At 39.3% G+C, this 24,369-nt stretch overlaps 1 protein-coding gene across 1 annotated transcript in view; it reads left to right on the top strand.

The window, feature by feature from the left end:
* Positions 1–24,369, top strand: part of LOC104238874 (uncharacterized) — a 41,498-nt gene that overhangs the window by 2,020 nt on the left and 15,109 nt on the right. Inside the window, exons 3-4 of the mRNA XM_070165516.1 lie at positions 256–352; positions 495–619. Of these exons, the coding sequence (XP_070021617.1) occupies positions 256–352; positions 495–619 (222 nt within the window). The remainder of the gene's footprint in view (positions 1–255; positions 353–494; positions 620–24,369) is intronic.

The raw sequence follows: 24,369 nt of genomic DNA, 5'->3' as shown, positions 1-24,369 counted from the left end.
TCATGGCAACTAGTTGGGATTGAAGCGTGGTGGTTGTTTTTTAATATATAAGTAGGACATCCAAGTTAGGATTTAATAATTTAGAAACGTAAGCTTGGATATTTTTGGATGGATGTCTTTTGCTGTCAACCATAGTTTGATTGTCCATAGCAAGTGCATTACTTCTTTGTTGATCAATGACATATGCTGTGGATTCTCCATGCTGGGTTCTTTCCCGGTTTATCTGAAGTTTTATGTTTCGATTTCTCTTTTTAGGGACAAAAGTAACACACCATCTGGATTTACGCTCAAATTGAGGAAGCATATAAGGACAAGAAGGCTGGAGGATGTGCGGCAACTTGGTTATGACAGGGTATATTGCATATGCTATAGCTCTATCATTGCATTGGGTTTATTTCATTGTTTGGGAATTTTCATTAATTCTTTCTCCTACAATTAGTGGTTAATTTCATAATCTGTTATATTATCCATTCTTCATTTTTTTTTGGGTTCAGATAGTTCTCTTTCAGTTTGGACTAGGTGCCAATGCTCATTATGTTCTATTAGAACTATATGCCCAAGGAAATATACTCCTTACGGATTCTGACTTCATGGTTATGACTCTCCTACGGTCACACAGGTAGATTACTTCCTTTATTTTGCTAACTTTTTCTCCTTCAGCTGAACATGTCTATATAATGAATCCTCGTGAACATGTAAGCAGACAATATACGTTTTCTGTTGCCACTTTTCATTCAGTTCCCCTTTCCTTATGAAACTCTCCCAGAAGATTGCTGAAGATGAAGCCTTTTGGATGGATCAGCTATTTAGTTCAGTTGGGATTCTCTTTAACAAGCAAAAACTGTTTGATACTGCTGCCTATGGTTAAATGGATGACTCATTTGGTGATCTTCTTCTGGAATTTAAAAAGAGCGGATTTAATCCCTTTAGGCTAAGACGAGAGAGATATCTTGATAAAATTTTCTTTTTCCAGTGAGCTGCATCAACTTAAATGTTGAGTACAAAATTAACAAGCCATAAACCTAGAGATCTTTGCTGTCTCTGGCATCCTCAAGATTTCGTAACTAAACCTTTTTGCTAACTACTGCGAATATTACCATTGATAACAACAAATAAACAGAATACTTAAAGAACACATAATCCCACAACCACCTTGTAGGAAGGGTGAAGTGAAACTTAGGCCTCAAGACAAGTCACTAGTTACACAGTAAACTTTGGAAAAAAACCTCTACATCTATTCACTCTCTTAGAAAGTTTAAGTAAATCTATCCTCTCTACAATTTCCTTCTTAATCTGTGTGACTACTACCTCAGTATGGCATTTACTCCTTTAAATAATTTCCAATTCCTAGCTCTCATATATGATAGATCATATCTCCCCGGATTGCTGCTATCACCTCCTCCTTGAATTGCTTCCAATGCTTCCTTTTGATGCTGCCTAGGATTTGTTGTAGCTATCCAACTTGTATTTTAATACCAGCCCATTGCATAAATGGTTTCCTAACAGTTTTTGTCCAATTGCAATCCACAAACAAGTGCTGCTTAGAGTATCACATAAGCAGCATCTCATATCTTCCACAGGAATATGTAATTTGAGTAATCTTTCCTGTGTGAGCAGCCTTCCTTGAACAGCCATCCATACTATAAATCTATGTTTTGATTGAGCTACTCCACTCCAAATGAGTTCAGCAATCTCCAGCCTTCCATGGGTCCCAATAATGGAAATGTAACTTCTGTTATAGAATAGTTCCTCCAGGAGTTAGGATGTACCTCCCTTGCTTATACCAAACCTGCATGTCCTCTTTCAGGAAGTTTAGTTTCTTCCAGTACCAACTGCAGTCTTGTGGAGCTTTATGTATCCATATGTTTGAGTCAGTCTTCTTGCTAGGGCATCCTTTTTTGTAATTATGGGGGACTTCACAATTTTAGTGAAGTCTTATATCAATATACAACTATGTTACCTTTTTCAAAAAAAATATGTTTGAGTCAGTCTTCATATAAATGCCATGGTGGACCTCTTTGACCCAAAGAGAGGCCTTGTTCTCAGTTAGCTGCCATAATAATTTTCCAGCAGATGCCATATTCCGGTTCACGCACCCTTTAATATTCAAACCCCCACACTTCTTGGGAAAACAGACTTTCTCCCAAGCTACCAAGGAAACATTCCTCTTCTCTTCTGAACAGCCCCAAAGATAATCTCTACATTTTCTATCAGCTTTCTTTAAAACACTTAGTGGCAGAATAAATACAGCCCCCCAAAAGCTATGGATTGAAAACAAGACAACATTGATCACTTGAAGCCTCCCTGCATATGATAATTGTTTGGAGTATGTGAAATTAATCCTGCTAGTAATCTTCTCAATCAACTGGTGACATTCCTACTTGCTCCATTTCCTGGCAAACCAAGGTATCTAATAGGAGAAGAACCTTGGGAGAAGCCTGTCTTAGCCAACAATAATTCTTTTGTATGATCATCCACCCCAGCCATGAATATGCTAAACTTCTCCATATTAGCAACCAACCCTGAAGCTTTGCTAAAGTGTGTCAGGGCTTCAATGACCCTTGTCAGTGGTCACAGAACCTAAATTACCTTTGCAAAATATCATTAAGTCATCAGAAAAAATAAGATGAATAAATTTTAACTGCTTACACATAGGGTGATACTTGAAACCAGGCAATTCAATCATACTCCTTAGTATTCTTGAAAGATACTCCATGACTAGGACAAATAGTAAAGGAGAGACAAGGTCTCCTTGCATGAGCTCTCTTTTTCCTTCAAAATATCCATGACTCTCACCATTAACATTGATAGAGAACTTTGGAAAAGACACACATGTCATAATAGTGAATCTTTCTAGCAAACCAATACCAATCAAAATCTCTTCTAAGAATTCCCAACTTACCATGTCATAAGCTTTCCTAAGATCAATTTTCATCCGACATCTTGGAGAAGTTTTCCTATTATAATGCCTCAGTATGTCATGGCCGACGAGGACATTATGCATCATGGATCTTTCACAAAAGCTGCTTGGTTGTCAGCTACAATATGAGTGATAGCTTTCTTTAGCTTGCTACAGATCTTCTTGGAAATACATATATACAACATATTACAACAAGAGACTGGTCTAAATTGACTGGCATACTCAGGAACACTTATCTTTGGAATCAAGGCAATGCTTGTCGAGTCAGTTGCTTTAGTAGTTTATCATTCTGAAAAAAATCAGAACTGCAATGATGTCCTCCCTATGATGTTCCAAGTAGCTTAAAAAAATCCACTACCATATCCATCTGGACCTAGGGCTCTTACTACTCTCAATATGAAACACTGCAATTTTTACATCTTTCCCTGCAATGGCTTCAACAAGTCTACATGCTGCTCCTTTCCTAAAAGTGAACCATTACTCAAGAAACCCCTAAAGGCTTTCACTCTTGAATCAGCTTTCTTCCCAAGTAACTCTTTATAGTAGTCCACAAACAGTTTAGGAATTACATCTGGATCAGATTGGCATTCACCTTCTTCATCCTTAAGTTTTTTAGTAGCCTCTTAAGTCTCCCATGCTTGATTACTGAATAAAAGTGGCTGAAAGTGTTGGTTTATGTTTAGTCAACAATGACATGCCAATTGGAAGAGTTGGTGGAAAGAGTTGGTGTGGATGCTAGGAGGAAGCTTCCTCCTTTGATGTCACCCATGACATCAAGAGGAGGTAGTTTGATGTCACCAATGACATCAAGAGGAGGTCTTTACCTCTATAAATAGATGCACTCCTTCATTTGTAGAAACCATCCCAAAAATAATACAACACATTGTAGTGAGTAGAGAGTTAAGAGAGAAATTCTCTTAAGTGTAATTGGGAACTCTCCCCTTCCTTTGTTAATATTAAAAAGGCAACTGTTCTCTGGTGGACGTAGGATTATTTTGATCCGAACCACGTTAAATCTTGTGTTCTTTCTTTTACGTTTCCGCTAACAATTGGTATCAGAGCAACATGATTCTTTAACGATCCAAGGAGGAAGAACAAGCAAAGATGAGTTCCATGAAGTTTGAAATTGATAGATTCAGTGGACGCAACAACTTCAATATCTGGAAGATCCAGATGATGGCGTTACTGCGGAGGGAAGGTTCAATCCATGCTATTGACGGAAAGTATCCTAAGGATATATCAAGCTCCCGACAAGGAGAAGATTGAAGGGGATGCATTGAGTGCAATCCAACTATCCCTTGCACCTAACGTGCTTTGTGAAGTGAGTACGGGTACCGAAGAGACGACCAAACAGTTATGGGAAAAGCAAGAAGGGCTATACCAAGACCGATCAGTGACAACAAGGATGTTGTTACAACGGCGTCTTCACACATTTAATATGGGGTCAGGTACTTCGTTACAAGATCATTTAGATGCGTTCAATAAACTTGTCATGGACTTACAGATTGCAGGAATTAAAAAGGAGGAGGAGACGCTTGCATGTGCTTTGCTATTTTCATTGACTTCAGGATATCGTGATATTGAGAATTCAATGATGTATAGCAAGGAGCCTATCAAGCTTGAGCAAGTGCGGCAGGCACTTAACTCTAGTGATGTGCGGAGGCACATTGAAGGAGATAGAGATGACCAGGCAAGTGGGCTCTTTGTGAGAGGCCGGACTAGCCAACAGGGAAAGAGCAAATCAAAGCACAGATCAAAGTCTCGTGTGAACAAGAAGAATACAGAGTGTTGGGGTTGTGGCAAGAAGGGGCACTTTGAACGAGACTGCCCAATGTCAAAGTCCAAGGAAAAGGCGAGTGCATCCACAGTTGAACAGGTACATGATTTTGATAATGATTATGTACTAACAACATCGTGTAATAATAATAGTAGTTATGGAAACAAATGGGTGTTAGACTCTGCTTGCACTCTGCATATGACGTTCCGAAAAGACTGGTTTAGCAGCTATGAGAAAAGTGGAGGAACCGTAGTAATGGGCAATAATGCAACTTGTGCAATAGTTGGCATTGGCTCAGTTCGGGTTCGCTGCCATGATGGAGTCGTGAGGACTATTACACAAGTCCGTCATGTTCCTGATCTGAAGAAGAATTTGATCTCCCTGAGTACTCTGGATGAACAAGGCTACAGGTACATGAGCGAAGCAGGAACTATAAAGGTGACTAAAGGTTCTTTAGTCATGCTGAAAGGCAAGCTGGAGAACGGCCTTTACACATTGGCCGGAAGCACCATTGTTGGCTCTGCAAATGCATCTACAGTGCAGTTATCTAATGATGACAAGGCAAGACTATGGCACATGAGACTGGGTCATATGAGCGCACGTGGACTGGAGATGTTGAGCAATCGTAACCTTTTGGAAGGTGAGAAGATCAGCACACTTGACTTCTGTGAGCACTGCGTTCTAGGGAAGCAAAAGAAGGTCAGCTTCAGCACTGGCAAACACAAGACAAGAGGAGTGCTAGACTACATCCATTCAGATTTATGGGGTCCCTCTAAACTTCCATCGAAGGGCAAAAAGAGGTATCTTCTCACTTTTATTGATGATTTCTCACGAAAGGTTTGGGTGCATTTTTTGAAGGCAAAAAGTGATGCTTTTGAAGCATTTAAAGAGTGGAAGATTTTGGTTGAAAATCAAATGGAGCGGAAAATCAAGTATCTTCGCACAGACAATGGCTTGGAGTTTTGCAATGAAGAGTTTAATGAATTCTGCAAGGTTCATGGGATCTCAAGACATAGGACTGTCAGGCATACCCCACAGCAGAATGGAGTTGCCGAGAGAATGAACAGAACTCTTCTTGAAAAGGCTCGTTGTATGCTCCTACAAGCCAAAATGTCCAAAGTATTTTGGGCTGAAGCAGTTCACACTGCTGCTCATATTGTCAATCGATCTCCAGCATCGGCAATTGACTTTAAGACTCCGAATGAGGTATGGTCAGGTGAACCCTCTAACTATTCATACTTACGAGTATTTGGGTGTCCAGCTTATTATCACGTTAATGAAGGAAAGCTTGAACCAAGGGCTAAGAAGGCCATATTCGTAGGGTATGTGGATGGAGTAAAAGGGTACAAACTTTGGTGTTTGTCTTTACTCAAATTTATAGTTAGTAGAGATGTCACCTTTGATGAATCCTCTATACTTGATCCCCGTAAAGTTTCCGTGGAGTTTTCAGGAAACAAGAACGACGAGCAGGTGGAGCTTCCGGTGGAGCTTGCCAAGGAAAAGGATCAAGAGACTCAGGTTAAAGATGAGTCAGAAGATGTAGACCTTGAAGAACTTGCTGTCAATGAACCATACACAATTGCAAAGGGGAGGGAGAAGAGGCAAACACGAGAACCGGAACGCCTTATAGATCAAGCAAACTTGATTGCATATGCATTCGTAGCTGCACAAGAAGAGATTAAGGATCTGGAGCCCTCCTTGTATATTGAAGCAACTTCTTGCAAGGATGCTGTACAATGGCGGTTAGCCATGATTGAAGAGATGGAGTCTCTTCACAAGAATCAGACATGGGTCTTAGTGAAAAGACAAAAGGGGAAGAGGATAGTTGGATGCAAGTGGGTCTACCGAAAGAAAGAGGGAATTCCTGAAGTGGAAGATGCTAGGTTCAAGGCGAGATTGGTTGCAAAAGGATTCAGTCAGAAGGAGGGAATTGACTACAATGAGATTTTCTCTCCAGTCGTGAAGCATAGCTCAATTCGCGTGCTACTAGCATTGGTTGCCCAATTTGACTTGGAGCTTCAACAGCTTGATGTCAAAACTGCTTTCTTACACGGTGATCTAGAAGAGACAATCTATATGGATCAGCCTGAAGGTTTCCTAGCTGAGGGAAAAGAAGATCACGTATGCCAACTAAAGAAGTCTTTGTATGGTTTGAAGCAATCCCCTAGACAGTGGTACAAGAGGTTTGATGCATTCATGACTACACATGAATTCTCAAGGAGTGCATTTGATAGCTGTGTGTATCACAAGAAGATGTCTGGTAACTCAATGATTTATTTACTGTTGTATGTTGATGATATGCTTATTGCTGCTAACAACATTACAGAGATAAATGCTTTGAAGAAACTGTTGAGTAAGGAATTTGACATGAAGGATTTAGGAGCTGCAAAGAAAATCCTTGGTATGGAGATTTCAAGAGAAGACGGTGTTGTACATCTTTCTCAGAAGAGGTATATTGAAAGGGTTCTCAAGAGATTCAATATGCATACGTGCAAGCCTGTAAGTACACCATTAGCTCCTCATTTTAAACTTTCAGAGTTACAAATGCCTCAGTCCGAGGATGAGGTGGAGCATATGTCAAAGATTCCTTATGCCAGTGCAGTTGGTAGCATTATGTATGCTATGGTATGCACACGTCCAGATATTGCTCAATCTGTAAGTGTGGTAAGTAGATACATGTCCAGCCCAGGAAAGAGGCATTGGGAAGCTGTCAAGTGGATATTGAGATATCTCAAAGGAGCTTCTGGTGTTGGTCTGACCTTTCGAAAAAGTGGTGGAGGTATTTCAATTCTCGGTTATGTAGATTCTGACTATGCAGGAGATCTTGACAGAAGAAGGTCCACAACTGGATACATCTTTACCCTCGTTGGCAGTGCCGTTAGTTGGAAGTCGACTTTGCAGTCGATTGTCGCTTTGTCTACGACAGAAGCAGAATACATGGCAGCAGCGGAGGCGGTAAAGGAAGCTATCTGGTTGAAAAGTTTAGTAGCGGAATTGAGTTTGGTTCAGCTGGAATCAACTCTTAGATGTGATAGTCAGAGTGCTATTCATCTAATGAAAAATCAGAGATTTCATGAGCGCACTAAACACATTGATGTCAGATTTCATTTTATTCGAGATGTTGTTGAAGAGGGAACTATCAAGGTCGTGAAGGTTATCACAGACGATAATGCTGCAGATATGTTGACCAAGATAGTCCCACTCGCTAAGTTTGCACACTGCAAGGACTTGGCGGGGGTGTGCATCAACTGATGCAACTCCGAAGAGAACAGTTGTTAGGTGGAGGTGGTATGTTCAACAATGGTTTGATTCTTCTTGTTTCTTACAACGGGGTTGCCCAGTAAGCTTAGAAGTTTTGGCCAGAGTTGTTCACACGCACGCTCGAAACGCAAACCAAGGTGGAGATTGAAGGTGTTGGTTTATGTTTAGTCAACAATGACATGCCAATTGGAAGAGTTGGTGGAAAGAGTTGGTGTGGATGCTAGGAGGAAGCTTCCTCCTTTGATGTCACCCATGACATCAAGAGGAGGTAGTTTGATGTCACCAATGACATCAAGAGGAGGTCTTTACCTCTATAAATAGATGCACTCCTTCATTTGTAGAAACCATCCCAAAAATAATACAACACATTGTAGTGAGTAGAGAGTTAAGAGAGAAATTCTCTTAAGTGTAATTGGGAACTCTCCCCTTCCTTTGTTAATATTAAAAAGGCAACTGTTCTCTGGTGGACGTAGGATTATTTTGATCCGAACCACGTTAAATCTTGTGTTCTTTCTTTTACGTTTCCGCTAACAAGTGGCTTTGCTTTTCTGCTGCAAAAACATCTCTCCTTAATACGATGATTGTTTGAACTTTTGATAATTCTCATGCTCATTCTGTTGAAACTCTAGGCTCCTCCTCTTTTAATGCTATCTTCAGAGAGCAGTGGTCACTAATACCTTCAGGTAGAAACTTAGCTTTACATGAAAGCATAGAATCAAGCCATTCACCATTGATGAAAGCCCAGTCAATTTTAGAATAAATCCTTTAACCATAATGTCTGTAATTCCACGTGTATCTATTCCCTTGACGAGGTAGTTCAGTTAAACCACATACTTCAATGCAGTTGTGGAAATCCACCGCCTCAGCCTATGTAACGGGATTACCTCCAATCCGATCCTCCATCGTAAGCTAAGTTGCTTGGACTTGGGTGCCGCTATCCGATACGGGGACGGATCCGAGTATCGGATTCGGCAAAATCTAAATTTTAAGATTCGGGGGTTCGGATATGGATACGGATGAGGGGATACGACTAAGAAAATTCAAAATAATAAAAAATAGAGTTATAAAAATATTGTAAATTTTGAGAGATTATGTGAAAAATTTACATGAATATTGTAGAATTCAATCTTTCATTCTCCAAGATGGACATTATTCTTTCATTCTCCTACAAACTCAACAAAATAGAAACTAAATATTAAAAGAATATTACAATAGAACAAATTTAATTAAAAGAATCACATATAAAGTGAAACAAAAGATCCAACCTTTTATCCAACAAGAATGGCACATTCTTGATGTAAAGAATGTAACTTGTATTGTAAATTTGAAAATAAGATCTTAAACAAAGTGGAAGTGTGAAATTAGAAATCTAAAATTTAAGACATAAACAAAGACATTCATTTCATCCACAATTTAGCTATTAATAATTAGTAAAGTACATGACTAATTAATAGTTCAATACACTAAGTAGAATACGTGGGGAAAGCAGAGCAGTTATTATTCTACCTGAAGTTGAATTAAATGCGGGGTGGGGAGAGATAACCTCTAAAATAGAAAGGTCCATTCACAGAAACTTTCGCTTTACAAGAGTAACAGAGGCTCCAAAATTACATAATGATTTTGCTCATACTCTACGCTCAAACAAATGGTCAGAATCAAATGCCAACATCAGAGTTATTCAACTAGAAAGCAGCCCTATCAAAATCGCTGCTTCAATGCCATCAGACAAAAGTCTTTTGAATAGGTGCATCGTCGGCAAGTTCTCGAAAGAACTAGATTTAATTCCCTCACGCACAGAGGTTCGAAGATGGGTAAACAACAAGTGGAGTAATGCTGTTGGAGTATGAACTGAATGGACAACAATTTCTTTTCGAATTCACAACCAGAAGGATGACGGAGCAGACTAGGGAGGAAACCTGGAGATGGAAGAATGCTACTCTATTGCTGAGCTAGTGGTCCCCGACAGCAGCTTGTTATCCTTCTGAAACAAAATTCGACTGGATCTGGGTGAGGATTCTCGGACTCCCATTACATCTATGGTCATCAGAAATCATGAAAGCTATCGGAGAAAATGTGGTGGCTGGATTGATACGTAGGAAGAGACGCAGCTGCAAAATCACATGAGGTGGGCTTGTATCAAAGTTAAGGGACCGACTGAAAAGATTCCTAGAGTCGTAGAAGTAGAAGGAGGAATGCTTTTTTCCTTGCCATTGTAGAGTGAAATTCCGACGACCGTGAAAGTTTCCAAGAAGATGCAGTAGTGGAAATATGGCCCAAGTTCTGTGATGATATAGTTACGGGCCCTATTTTCATAGAAGGGAGATCTAGGCACGTGGACTCAGTGACATGGCCCTTTAATTCAAAAGTTGACAGTTGTATCTCACGCGCCCTTGAGCAGGGGAATTGTTCTAATGAGATTAGGATAAATACTAAAGTGGGCCGAACTCAAGAGAAGCCCAAGACTTTACAAAAAATAAAAGATCCAGATTCCAGAAAATTGGCTGATGAAAAAAGCCCAAGTTCTATTATGGATAGCTGTGGGGCCAATCTAGCAAGACCTAAAGCTTATATATCTCAAAATTTTGGGCCCGATGTTATAAGTAAGGATCTGAATAGGGATTCTAATTTACCCCAACAAATGGAGCGACCGACTTTCTATTCCTAGAGATAGAAGCGTGTAAACATACAGAGGTGTATCTGATAGAGCAAATTGAAAAATCAACATCTGCTCAACCGTTATTAGCTCAAGTGGAAGATGATGGAAGTCACACAGATCATGACATGCAAGAGGGGGAAATTGAGGGGGAGGTTTAGATACTCGAAAATCTGAATCAACAACAGTTAATTGAATATAGAGGTGCAGATGCATGAGAGATAGAAGATGTTAACCCAATTCAAGTTCAATTCCAAGAAGCTGAAATGGAGGAACTTTATGGGTACATAGGAATATATTGAGACTGAGCAAGGAATATGGGGCAGTGTTCAAAGGCTGTGAAGGGGAGGCTCTATCTCTTTTTATGAAACTAGATGCCAAAAGGAAGGAGGAGATGACAGAAACTCCTACTGCCAACTGTGGTACTCCAAAACAAAAGGGGGCAAAGGAAGTGGAAAAACTGGTTTTCAATGTGACGTATAAAGATGAGGGGAAAAGAGCAAGGGGGAGGTCAATTTCCAGAAGTGAACCATGAAGATAAAAATTATCTCGTGGAATGTTTGGGGATTGAATAGAAGGGAAAAGAGAAGGTTAGTGAACAGTTTGATACAAAGGTGGAAAGCAGACATTTATTGCTTTCAAGAAACTAAGTTAGAGGGAAATATTGAACCATTAGTCAAGCAAATATGGACCAATAGAAGGGTAGAGTTTGGTTGCTTGCAATCAAATGGGAGAAGTGGGGGATTCTTATTTTATGAGATAATAGGGCATGGAGAGGAGAGGTGATCACCACTGGAATATCCCAATTATTTGTAGATTCAGCTCGATGACAAAGGAGTTCTCATGGCATCTCACAGATTCACCTTGCAACAGGGTGGAAAGACATCTTATGTGGATGGAAATTGCAGATACTAGGGGACTTTTTGATGGTCCCTGGGTAATATGCGGGGATTTTAACACAACTAGATTTGTAAATGAGAGGAAAAATTGTAGGAGAATGACAAGATCCATGATAGAGTTCTCTGATTTCATTAATGACATGGAAATGGTGGATCCTCCTCTTATCGGAGGAAGTTTTACTAGGGCAAAGGGTGACAATCAGCAAGCTTTTTCAAGGATAGACACATTTCTATTCTCTACGGAATGGAATGATGATTTCAGGAATATTTCCCAAACACTGTTACCTAGAGTCTCTTCTGACCATGCTATTTCAAGTTCGAGAATTGGTGGCTCAGATTGGCAGGTTTCAGTGACATGGTGAAAACGTGGTGGCTTTCTTTTGAGGTACAAGGTAGACCTGATTATATTTTGGCCTGCAAATTGAGGATGCTGAAAGGAAAACTAAAAGAGTGGAATGGTACAAATCATGGTAACTTTGAAGTAAGGAAAACTCAACTTCTAAGTTCCATGGCAGAAATGGATGTTGTACAGGAAACTAGAAATCTATTTGAAGATGAGCTTTTGCAGAAGGCCAGCATGTTCATGGAGCGGGAAGATATAGCAAACAATGAGGAGATAGCTTGGAGACAGAGATCTAGAGTTCTTTGGCTCAAGCAAGGGGATAGGAACACAAAATTCTTTCATAGAATGGCAAATGCACACAGGAGAAATAACACAATTGATAAGCTAGAAGTTAATGGTGTGACGATGGAGAATCCAGAGACTATAAAAGGGGAAATTCTATCCTTCTACCAAAAACTTTACACTGAAACAAAGGAATGGAGACCGGAGTTTGTTTTGGCTGATTGTCCTTGTATAAGTGAGAGTGAGAAGCAGTGGTTACAAAGATCATTTGAAGAGGATGAAGTTTGCGCAGGGGTAAAATTATGTACTTCAGACAAAGCACCTAGGCCAGACGGATATACTATGGGATTTTTTCATTCTTGCTGGGATATTGTAAAGGAAGATGTTATGCAAACCTTGAGAAATTTTCATACACATGAGTTTTTTGAGAAGAGCTTTAATGCATCATATATAGCCCTTATACCAAAGAAGACCGGAGCTCGAGAGTTAAGAGATTTTAGGCCTGTTAGCTTAATTGGGTCTGTGTACAAAATTATTTCTAAGGTTTTGACCGAGAGATTGAAAACAGTGATCTCTAAGCTAGTAGATAGACATCAGATGGCTTTCATAAAGGGGAGACAGATAATGGATGCAACACTAGTGGCTAATGAATGTGTTGATTCAAGGATAAAGATGAAGACACCTGGAATTCTTTGCAAACTTGATATTGAGAAAGCATATGATCATGTGAGCTGGTTTTTCTTCTTAAAATGCTGAAATCTATGGGTTTTGGAAGAAAGTGGATTAAATGGATGATCTTCTGCATAAGCTCAGTTAGGTTCTCTGTTCTCATCAATGGTTCCCCAGAAGGTTTCTTCCCTTCACATAGAGGCTTGAGACAGGGTGACCCTCTTTCCCCCTTTTTGTTCCTAATAGCAATGGAAGGTCTAAATAACATGATAAAAGTAGCAAATAACAATAGGTGGATGACTGGTTTTAAGGTGGCAAGTAGTGTAGGTGGAATGGAGGTAACTCATCTACTATATGCAGATGATACTTTGGTATTTTGTGATGCAAAAGAAGAAGAGCTAAGACATCTCAGGATAATTATAACAATTTTTGAGGCAGCCTCTGATCTACATGTCAATTGGAGGAAAAGCCTCATTTTTTCGGTAAATGAGGTAACTGATATACAAAGGCTGACAGGCGTTCTTGGATGCACAGTTGGAACTCTTCCTACAATCTACTTAGGTATGCCATTGAGTTCTAAAAACAAGACGTTACACATTTGGAATGGGGTATTATAAAGATGTGAGAAAAGATTGGCTAAGTGGAAAAGCCAGTACAAATCCCTGGGGGCAGAGTAACATTGGTTAACAGTGTCTTAGATGCACTTCCCACATACATAATGTTCCTTTTTCCTATTCCGACAAAAATAGATAAAAGGATTAATGTTATTAGAAGGAATCTCATCTGGCAAGGAAATAAGGAGAAGGGAGGTTATCACTTGGTCAACTGGAAGGTTTTGACACAAAGCAAGAAATCTGGGGGCTTAAGTATAAGAAACTTAAGACTACATAATAAAAGCCTACTCATGAAATGGCTTTGGAGGTTTGGCAGGGAAGATCAAACTCTATGGCGACAGGTCATCACTGAAAAATATGGACTAGAGGGACAATGGATACCTAGAGTAGTGACAACAACATATGGGGTTAGTGTCTGGAGGTCCATCAGGGCTTATTGGCCTCTTTTTGCTGAGAATGTTTCTATTGTAGTAGGGAATAGGAGGAAAACATCCTTTTGGAATGATAATTGGCTAGGACATGGACCTTTGAAAGACCTTTACAGTGACATGAAAGTTTTGAGTTTGAATAATGAAGCCACGGTGGAAGACAGTTGGGACCAACATGGATGGACTTTCAACTTTAGAAGAGAACTAAATGACTGGGAATTGCCTAGATTCACTGAATTTTTGAATGCTCTTGATCCGTTCAAGGGGACCACAGTGGAGAAGGATAGGGTTAAATGGACAAGGCATAGTAGTGGCTCTTTTGCAGTGAACTCAGCATACAAACTGCTCAACCATCAAGGCCAGCAAACTCAGTTATGGAGTTGGAAAACAATATGGCAAGCCAAAATACCAACTAAAGTAGCCTGCCTTGTATGGTTAGCAGCCAGGGATGCTTGTCTAACACAAGACAATCTAATGAGAAGAGGCATGCCATTGTGTTCAAGGTGTTATCTGTGTGGAAATGAGGCTGAAGTAGTAGCCATTTATTTTTACACTGTCAGTTTGCTAGAGCTTTATGGCACCTATTTTTGAGTATGAAAGGACTGTCATGGCCATGCCTAGGAGTACATGGGAGCTACTTGCTTGCTGGAATTTCTCTGGAGACCTGATCAAACAAAAAAAGTGGTGGAAGACCATCTCGGGATGTATATGGTGGACCATTTGGATGGAAACAAACAGTACTCTGTCACGACCCATTTTCTGAACAAGCCTAGACCGGCACTCGATCACTAAACATGACCGAGCGAACCATCTCTGCTTATCAACCCTATTATAACTCCAAACTTTATATGCAACAAAGCAATACTCTAAACAAATACTTTTGGATTAATTCAAATATTTAAATAAATCAACTCCAAAGCTTTATTCGTAGTAACTACTGAATTACTGCTAAGTTATTATAAAATAACATCTGAATCTCAACCCAATGACTATGTCTATGAAGCCTCTACTGATAAACTGACGCACTGCTCAGGACATGAGATTTCCTGGCCAGTTCTCTAAATAAACAAAGAAATAGCTAAATGAAAATGACTCTAAGAATACTCCACGAACAAAAGCGGAGCTCACCAATATCACTGGAAGGGAAGGAAGTCCTAACTCGTAGCCTGCTCGCCTGCAAATCCGGTTCCTACGTTGTACCGCAGACCAACGTAGGTTCCCAAAAGAGAACGTCAGTACCATCCACTGTACTCAGTGAGTCTCAACAACAGGGGGAGAAACTTTAATAACATATACATTACGAGCAGAGGTTCTAAATGCATGTAAAACATAAAGCTTATAAGAATAATTCTAAAATAATTGCATAATAGCAATTTATGAATATTCTAAAAGAAATTCTTTTCTTTTTCTTTCTTTAAAAAAAATACTTCACTTTATACTTTGGGAGTTCCAACTATCCTGACTTAATTCTGTCTCAGTCACCGTGTGATCGGCACGGGTTCGATCCCAACCTGATCGAATAGGCCCAATCCACGAGGTGCCACTCGCGCTTCATGGTTCTCAGCGCTCATGTATCATACCTTAGCATGGCTAAGTAAATTCTCAGCAACGAGACCCTCGGCTCGTATGCTCCCTACTTTGGCACAAGTAGTTTCAGGAAGTCAACGCCTTGGTCAGGACCCTCGGCCTGGACGATGACCCCTTCTCAGAATAAAGGATACTCCCCAAAAATCTTTTCTTTCTAAAACTTCTTCTTGTGACTTTTCAAATCTAAATCTTTTCTTTATAGAACATTATGTACATGCTCATATTGGTGTCCTTTAATGTAAAGCATGACATAAGAATGAAATAAACATATAAAAATATTTCTAAAGATTCTTTCTTCTTCATAATTTTCAACATGAAAATAACATATAAGAATAACACAAAAATCTGAAAATTTAAGCACATATAGCATAATAGATCATCTAAACTTTTGCTAGAACAATTCTAAATTAATGGGTACTCACTCGCTCTAATTAAATAAAGATAAACTCTTTTAAGTAATTCGTTAAACACCTTGTATGCGTGCTTTTGTGAGTTAAACCACTTTAGTAAAGGGTTATATCAACTCACCTCAAAACTTCTCGAGCCAATACGTAGCCCCAGTCAAATTGACACCAGTCAACCAATCGATTCTACAACAACCAATATATTTTAATCAATTTTAAAGTACTACACCTAAATATGAAATTTATTGTTGATATAGAGGAAGAAGGGAATTAGCTATTCAATTCTTACATATTACTACTTTAGGATAATTGAAAATAGAGAATTTTATATACCTGAATTCAAGAATTAGTGATTTGTAAAGAACCCTAGAATCTTTCCGTGTTATCTGCGTGAAATATTTCTTGGGTTTGCTGCCTCTGTTGCGTTACTCTCTGTTCTAGTCTATAGGATTTTTTTCCTGCTTTCGTTATTCTCTGTTCTAGAGTGAACAGAAGACTTTTATGTGCAAAGAAACCCCTTTTTGGTCCCAACGGCCCTTTATGGGCTTTTAGGTTCACGTTTTCCCTTCTTTTTTTTTTATAATTTATTTTCCTTTTTTTTTGGTTTTAACTTAACTAGTATTACTTATACATAACATACTTTTAATATTTAATAATAACAAAATTATTAATATTCTCCTAATTGTACATCCAACTACTTAATTGTATATATATATTTGTTTTCACTGTGGGCAAGAAGAAATAAATAATAATAATTTAATTTTATAATTAGCGTGTCTCGAAATTTTTATAAATTTGAGGAGTGTTACAATCTTCCCTCCTTAAAAACATTCGTCCTCGAATGTTATTAGGGCTTTATTCTTAAGCTAACAATCATTCCTTAGGTCCTTGAACCTCTTAAATTTTCTTAGCACTACTCACTCTTGTAAGGGACTCAAAATTTTGGCTAACTCCCTAAGTTTTCAAAAATTTCGCCAGAGTTTTCCTTGTAAATTGGACTATCCAAAAATATCCCTGTCACAAATACCACAAATACACCAACAACCAAATATACCATAACAGGCCATTCATAGGCACCATACGCAGCTCATAAATTAATTACTCACACTCCGGCAAGGAGGTACCACAATAACTAACAAGAATCTAAAGCACAACACTTTAGCAAAAGTAAATCACTTTAATGAATTAAATATATTCTGACATAAACTAAATCACTAAGACAACTAAATATAATCTAGGAAGGACATAAACACTTGCTAACTTGTATTTAATAAATGGAATATAAATGTAAAACCGAACTTAGGTTCACATACCTTTTTCCTCAAATAAATATGGATATTTCTTTCTCACCTCCCATGTAGCCTCTTTTGAATCATGATTACTCCACAAAACTTTTACCGATGCTAAATCTTTTGTTCTCAACTTTCTTACTTGCCTATCGAGAATTTCTATAGGTACCTCTTCATAAGTCAAGCCTTCTTTAATTTCTATAGTATCAGCAGGTATTATATGCGACTCATCATGAATGTACTTTCTAAGCATAGACACATGAAAGACATGATGAACAGAGGACAACTCAACGGGTAGCGCTAGCTTATAAGCCACATTTCCTTTCTTTTCTAGAATTTCATAAGGTCCGATAAATCTAGGGCTAAGTTTCCCTTTCTTACCAAACCTCATAACTCCTTTCATCGGTGAAACTTTCAAAAACACCTTATCACCAACCATGAACTCTAACTCATGATGCCTCTTGTCAGAATAAGACTTTTGACGACTCTGAGCCGCTTTAAGTCTTTCTCTAATTAGCTGAACTTTTTCCAAGGCCTCACAAACAAACTCTGGACCAATCAACGGCACCTCTGCTGGTTCAAACCAACCCACTGGAGACCTACATCTCCGCCCATACAACGCCTCATAGGGAGCCATACCAATGTTGGCCTGATAGCTGTTATTGTAAGCAAATTCTATAAGTGGCAAGTGATCATCCCAATTACCTCCAAAATCTATGACACACGCACGCAACATATCTTCGAGAGTCTGAATGGTCCTTTTTGCCTGGCCATTGGTCTATGGATGAAAAGCGGTGCTTAAATTGACCATGGTACCTAATCTTTTCTGAAATGCCTGCCAAAAATGCGCCGTGAACTGAGGGCCTCTGTCAGATATGATTGAAAAAGGAGTACCATGCAGTCGGACTATTTCTTTGATGTACAATTGCGCATACTGCTCTGCGGAGTCTGTCGTCTTTACTGGTAGAAAATGCGCGGACTTTGTCAGTCGATCTACAATAACCCAAATTGAATCATGTTTACGGTATGTGCGAGGTAGACCTACTACGAAATCCATATTAATCATCTCCCACTTCCACTATGGTATCTCTATGACTTGAGCCAGGCCACCAGGCCTCTGATGCTCGGCTTTGACTTGCTGGCAATTTAAACATTTAGCCACGTGATCTGCTACTTGTTTCTTCATGCCTTTCCACCAATACAACTCTTTCAAATCTAGATACATTTTGGTAGCACCTGGGTGGATAGAGTACCTCGAACTGTGAGCTTCCTCCATTATGGCCTTCCTAAGACCATCTACATCAGGCACACATAACCGATCATTCAACTTCAAAACTCCGTCACTTCCTAAAGTGAAAGCAGTGATTTCTTTGCTTCTGACTCCTTTTAATTTCACTAAGTACGGATCTTCGTCTTGCTTAGCCTTAACATGCGCAACAAGGGAGGATTGCGCTAAGGCATAAGCAGTTATATCTCCTTCTTCGGTCTCATCCAATCTAATTCTATCATTTGCTAGTTTTTGAATTTCTCGACCCAAAGATCGCCTTTGTACTGCAAGATGGGCCAAGACACCCATTGACTTCCTACTAAGTGCATCTGCTACCACATTAGCTTTGCCCGGGTGATAAAGGATATTGATGTCATAATCTTTCAATAGCTCAAGCCACCTTCTCTGCCTCAAATTTAATTCTTTTTGCTTGAAAATGTACTGGAGGCTTTTGTGATCTGTAAACACTTCAGAATGCTCACCATAAAGGTAGTGTCGCCATATTTTTTAATGCAAACACCATTGCTGCAAGCTCCAAGTCGTGTGTGGGGTAGTTCTTTTCATGATTCTTTAACTGCCTGGAAGCATACGCAATAACTTTTCCATTTTGCATAAGAACACAACCAAGGCCCACTCTGGAGGCATCACAATACACTGTGAACCCACCCGAACCTGTCGGCAAGGTTAACACAGGTGCAGTGGTCAACCTCTTCTTTAACTCTTGAAAACTCTGCTCACAAGCGTCCAACCATTGGAACTTAACTGCTTTCTGAGTCAACTTAGTTAATGGAGCTGCAAGTGAGGAAAACCCCTCCACAAACCTTCTATAGTAGCCAGCTAACCCCAAGAAACTCCTGATTTCGGTTGGCGTTGTCGGCCTAGGCCAGTTCTTGACTGCTTCTGTTTTCTGAGGGTCTACTTTTATTCCTTCACTAGATACCACGTGGCCTAAGAATGCCACTGACTGCAACCAGAACTCACATTTTGAAAACTTGGCATAAAACTCATTCTCCTTCAATGTCTGCAAGGCTATTCTGAGGTGTTCTGCATGATCTTCCTTGCTCTTAGAGTACACCAAAATATCATCTATAAACACAATAATAAAGGTATCCAGGAATGGCTTGAAAACTCTATTCATGAGGTCCATGAATGCAGCTGGAGCATTTGTCAACCCGAAGGACATCACTAGAAATTCATAATGCCCGTAGCGAGTTCTAAAGGCTGTTTTAGATATATCCTCTTTTTTGATTCTCAACTGATGGTACCCCGACCTCAAGTCTATTTTTGAAAAGTACTTTGCACCCTGAAGTTGATCAAATAAATCATCAATTCTTGGCAGTGGGTACTTGTTTTTAATGTTAACTTTATTCAACTGCCGATAGTCGACACACATTCTGAGAGACCCATCTTTCTTCTTTACAAACAGGACCGGGGCACCCCACGGTGAAACACTCGGTCTGATGAAACCCTTGTCAAGAAGGTCTTTCAACTGTTCTCTCAACTCATTAAGTTCTGCTGGAGCCATCCTATAAGGAGGTATAGATATGGGCTGAGTGCCTGGCATGAGATCAATGCTTTGTCTATGATTCTTTCAGGAGGAAGTTCGGGAAGGTCATCTGGGAAAACTTCTAGAAATTCTCTAACAATTGGCACTGACTGAAGAGTTGGTGGTTCTGATTCTGGATTAATAATGTGAGCCAAATAGGCAAGACACCCCTTACCGATCATTCGTTGTGCCTTAAAGTAAGAAATAAACTTAGCTACAAACGATGCTGAACTACCCTTCCACTGTAAGACTTCTTCATTTGGAAATTGGAACCTGACTATCTTAGCATGACAATCTAACATGGCATAGCAGGAAGACAACTAATCCATACCCATGATCACATCAAAATCCACCATTTCTAACTCTATGAGATCGGCTTTGGTGTTGCGACCTTGGGCTGAAACTATACAACCTCTATAGACTCTGGTGACTTTCACTGACTCGCCAATTGGAGTAGATACCAGGAATGGCTCACTAAGTTGTTCAGGTTCTAGTCCGAGGTTAATTGCAAAGTATGGAGTCACATATGAAAATGTTGAACCTGGATCCATTATGGCATAAGCATTATGTGAGCAGACTAAAAGTATACCTGTAATAACTTCTGCAGATGCCTCTGCACTCTGACGATCAAGTGTAGCAAACAAACGGGGTTGTCCCCCTCCCTGAGTAACTCGGTCTGCACCTCTGCCTGCTCCATGCCCGATCTGATTATGAAAACCACGAGCCTAAGGTGGTGCAACTGCAAGTAGCTGAGGAACTAGAAGGACGAGTTGGTCCACCACTGAGATTACGTCGCAACTTTGGGCAATTGGCCTTTATATGACCAATGTCTCCACAATGGTAGCAACTTTGAAACCCGAGCTTGCACTGACCTGAATGTTGCCGCTTACATGTTCCACAAAGACTTTGCTGGTGTGAATGTTGCTCAGCATGATTCTGGCTATGTGAGGATGATGTCCTAAAATTTTGATTCTGGCGAGACTGATTTCCATTACTCTGAGTACGTCTGAAGGAAGACCCACCACCTGACTGATGACTGAACTGAGCTGGTGCTAATGACTCCTTATTAGAGGAATCCCTTCCACCTCCGCTGGATGTACCATTAAACCTGCCCGTTGTACGAGCTTTCTTGTTAAGCTTTTTTTCTTCTCTCCTTAGTTGTCTGTCTTTCTCTAAGTGCTTGGCAAATCCCACAACAGAGGAGAAGGCTTCCATCCCTACTGCTGCAGCTGATGTCGTATCCTTAATGTGGTAAGCTAAACCGCCCACAAACCTGCGAATCTTTGCTTTTTCAGTCTTAACCATGTGAGGAGCATGCTTAGCTAACCTTATGAATTCCATGTAGTACTCTTGCACACTTTTATTCCCTTGCTTGAGCTGTTCGAACTCTGTAGCCTTAGCTTCCTTATCATCTTCTGGGATAAAGTTAGCCATGAAGGCCTCTTCAAATTCTTCCCAAGTAGGCGGACCATCATCTTCATCTCTTTTCTTTTCCCACATCTCAAACCAAGCGCCGACCACATCTCTAAGCTGTTAAGCAGCTAGCTCTACAACTTCATCATCAAATGCTTTCATCACTCGGAGGGCTTTCTTGACACCCTCCAGCCACAACATCGGATCTTCATCAACTATAGAACCATGGAACACTGGAGGACTCAACTTCAAAAATTCATTCACTCTTGAGGACTCAGAATTGCTCTGTCTATTTGATTGAGGTGGAATCTCATCTCTTCTCTCGTTCTGGTTGGCCATAAAGGCTTTAAACATCTCCATAGCACTGTTGACAGCATTAAACATCTGACCCACCTCGGGAGATATAGTTGCCTGAGCCGGGGCTGCTGTTGGGGGCAGTACTGGATCCTGAGGTACTGGATCATCATGCTCCACCCCTTCTTCTTGTTCAACCCGGGGTACTTGGACTCCCTTTGAGGATTTCCCCTCCTTTTCTGAGTCGAAGCCTTCTTAATTCTACCTTGAGCCACAATAGTAGCGATGGTTTCTTGAGAAGCATCCTGAGTGTCGGTGTCAGAGTTGCGAGTACGAGCCATTCCTGCGAGTTTTGGAGAAACGAATAAATTAGATAATTTCTTAGAGGTAGACTCTATTGCACGATCTAAAGTATGAAAAAAAAAGAGACTTTTCCTAAATGCTTGTAGCCTCATGTTTATAAGTATGACGCGCTTCATACACATAAACAAGACTCTACTAATACGGCTTCATAGACCCCTAGGACTCCATAAACCTGAGGCTCTGATACCAAGTTTGTCACGACCCATTTTCTGAACAAGCCTAGTCCGACACTCGATCACTAAACATGACCGAGCGAACCATCTCTGCTTATCAACCCTATTATAACTCCAAACTTTATATGCAACAAAGCAATACTCCAAACAAATACTTTTGGATTAATTCAAATATTTAAATAAATCAACTCCAAAGCTTTATTTGTAGTAACTACTGAATTACTGCTAAGTTATTATAAAATAACATCTGAATCTCAACCCAATGACTATGTCTATGAAGCCTCTACTGATAAACTGACGCACTGCTCAGGACATGAGATTTCCTGGCCAGTTCTCTAAATAAACAAAGAAATAGCTAAATGAAAATGACTCTAAGAATACTCCACGAACAAAAGCGGAGCTCACCAATATCACTGGAAGGGAAGGAAGTCCTAACTCGTAGCATGCTCGCCTGCAAATCCGGTTCATACGTTGTACCGCAGACCAACGTAGGTTCCCAAAAGAGAACGTCAGTACCATCCACTGTACTCAGTGAGTCTCAACAACAGGGGGAGAAACTTTAATAACATATACATTACGAGCAGAGGTTCTAAATGCATGTAAAACATAAAGCTTATAAGAATAATTCTAAAATAATTGCATAATAGCAATTTATGAATATTCTAAAAGAAATTCTTTTCTTTTTCTTTCTTTAAAAAAAATACTTCACTTTATACTTTGGGAGTTCCAACTATCCTGACTTAATTCTGTCTCAGTCACCGTGTGATCGGCACGGGTTCGATCCCAACCTGATCGAATAGGCCCAATCCACGAGGTGCCACTCGCTTCATGGTTCTCAGCGCTCATGTATCATACCTTAGCATGGCTAAGTAAATTCTCAGCAACGAGACCCTCGGCTCGTATGCTCCCTACTTTGGCACAAGTAGTTTCAGGAAGTCAACGCCTTGGTCAGGACCCTCGGCCTGGACGATGACCCCTTCTCAGAATAAAGGATACTCCCCAAAAATCTTTTCTTTCTAAAACTTCTTCTTGTGACTTTTCAAATCTAAATCTTTTCTTTATAGAACATTATGTACATGCTCATATTGGTGTCCTTTAATGTAAAACATGACATAAGAATGAAATAAACATATAAAAATATTTCTAAAGATTCTTTCTTCTTCATAATTTTCAACATGAAAATAACATATAAGAATAACACAAAAATCTGAAAATTTAAGCACATATAGCATAATAGATCATCTAAACTTTTGCTAGAACAATTCTAAATTAATGGGTACTCACTCGCTCTAATTAAATAAAGATAAACTCTTTTAAGTAATTCGTTAAACACCTTGTATGCGTGCTTTTGTGAGTTAAACCACTTTAGTAAAGGGTTATATCAACTCACCTCAAAACTTCTCGAGCCAATACGTAGCCCCAGTCAAATTGACACCAGTCAACCAATCGATTCTACAACAACCAATATATTTTAATCAATTTTAAAGTACTACACCTAAATATGAAATTTATTGTTGATATAGAGGAAGAAGGGAATTAGCTATTCAATTCTTACATATTACTACTTTAGGATAATTGAAAATAGAGAATTTTATATACCTGAATTCAAGAATTAGTGATTTGTAAAGAACCCTAGAATCTTTCCTGGGTTTGCTGCCTCTGTTGCGTTACTCTCTGTTCTAGTCTATAGGATTTTTTTTCTGCTTTCGTTATTCTCTGTTCTAGAGTGAACAGAAGACTTTTATGTGCAAAGAAACCCCTTTTTGGTCCCAACGGCCCTTTATGGGCTTTTAGGTTCACGTTTTCCCTTCTTTTTTTTTTAAAATTTATTTTCCTTTTTTTTTTGGTTTTAGCTTAACTAGTATTACTTATACATAACATACTTTTAATATTTAATAATAACAAAATTATTAATATTCTCCTAATTGTACATCCAACTACTTAATTGTATATATATATATTTGTTTTCACTGTGGGCAAGAAGAAATAAATAATAATAATTTAATTTTATAATTAGCGTGTCTCGAAACTTTTATAAATTTGAGGAGTGTTACAAAAGATCACTCCTTCCAATTGAGGTTCATCTATTGATAGCTCGGTTAAACTATCAATTGTCTCATCAATATCAAATTGATCTCCACCTAAAGTAACAATAGATTAAAAAGAATTGATATATTAGAAAGTTTT

Source organism: Nicotiana sylvestris, chromosome 12, assembly GCF_000393655.2.
Source record: "Nicotiana sylvestris chromosome 12, ASM39365v2, whole genome shotgun sequence".
Taxonomy (NCBI): domain Eukaryota; kingdom Viridiplantae; phylum Streptophyta; class Magnoliopsida; order Solanales; family Solanaceae; genus Nicotiana; species Nicotiana sylvestris.
Note: the sequence above shows the minus strand (reverse complement) of the source record. Positions and strands in the feature narration are given on the sequence as shown.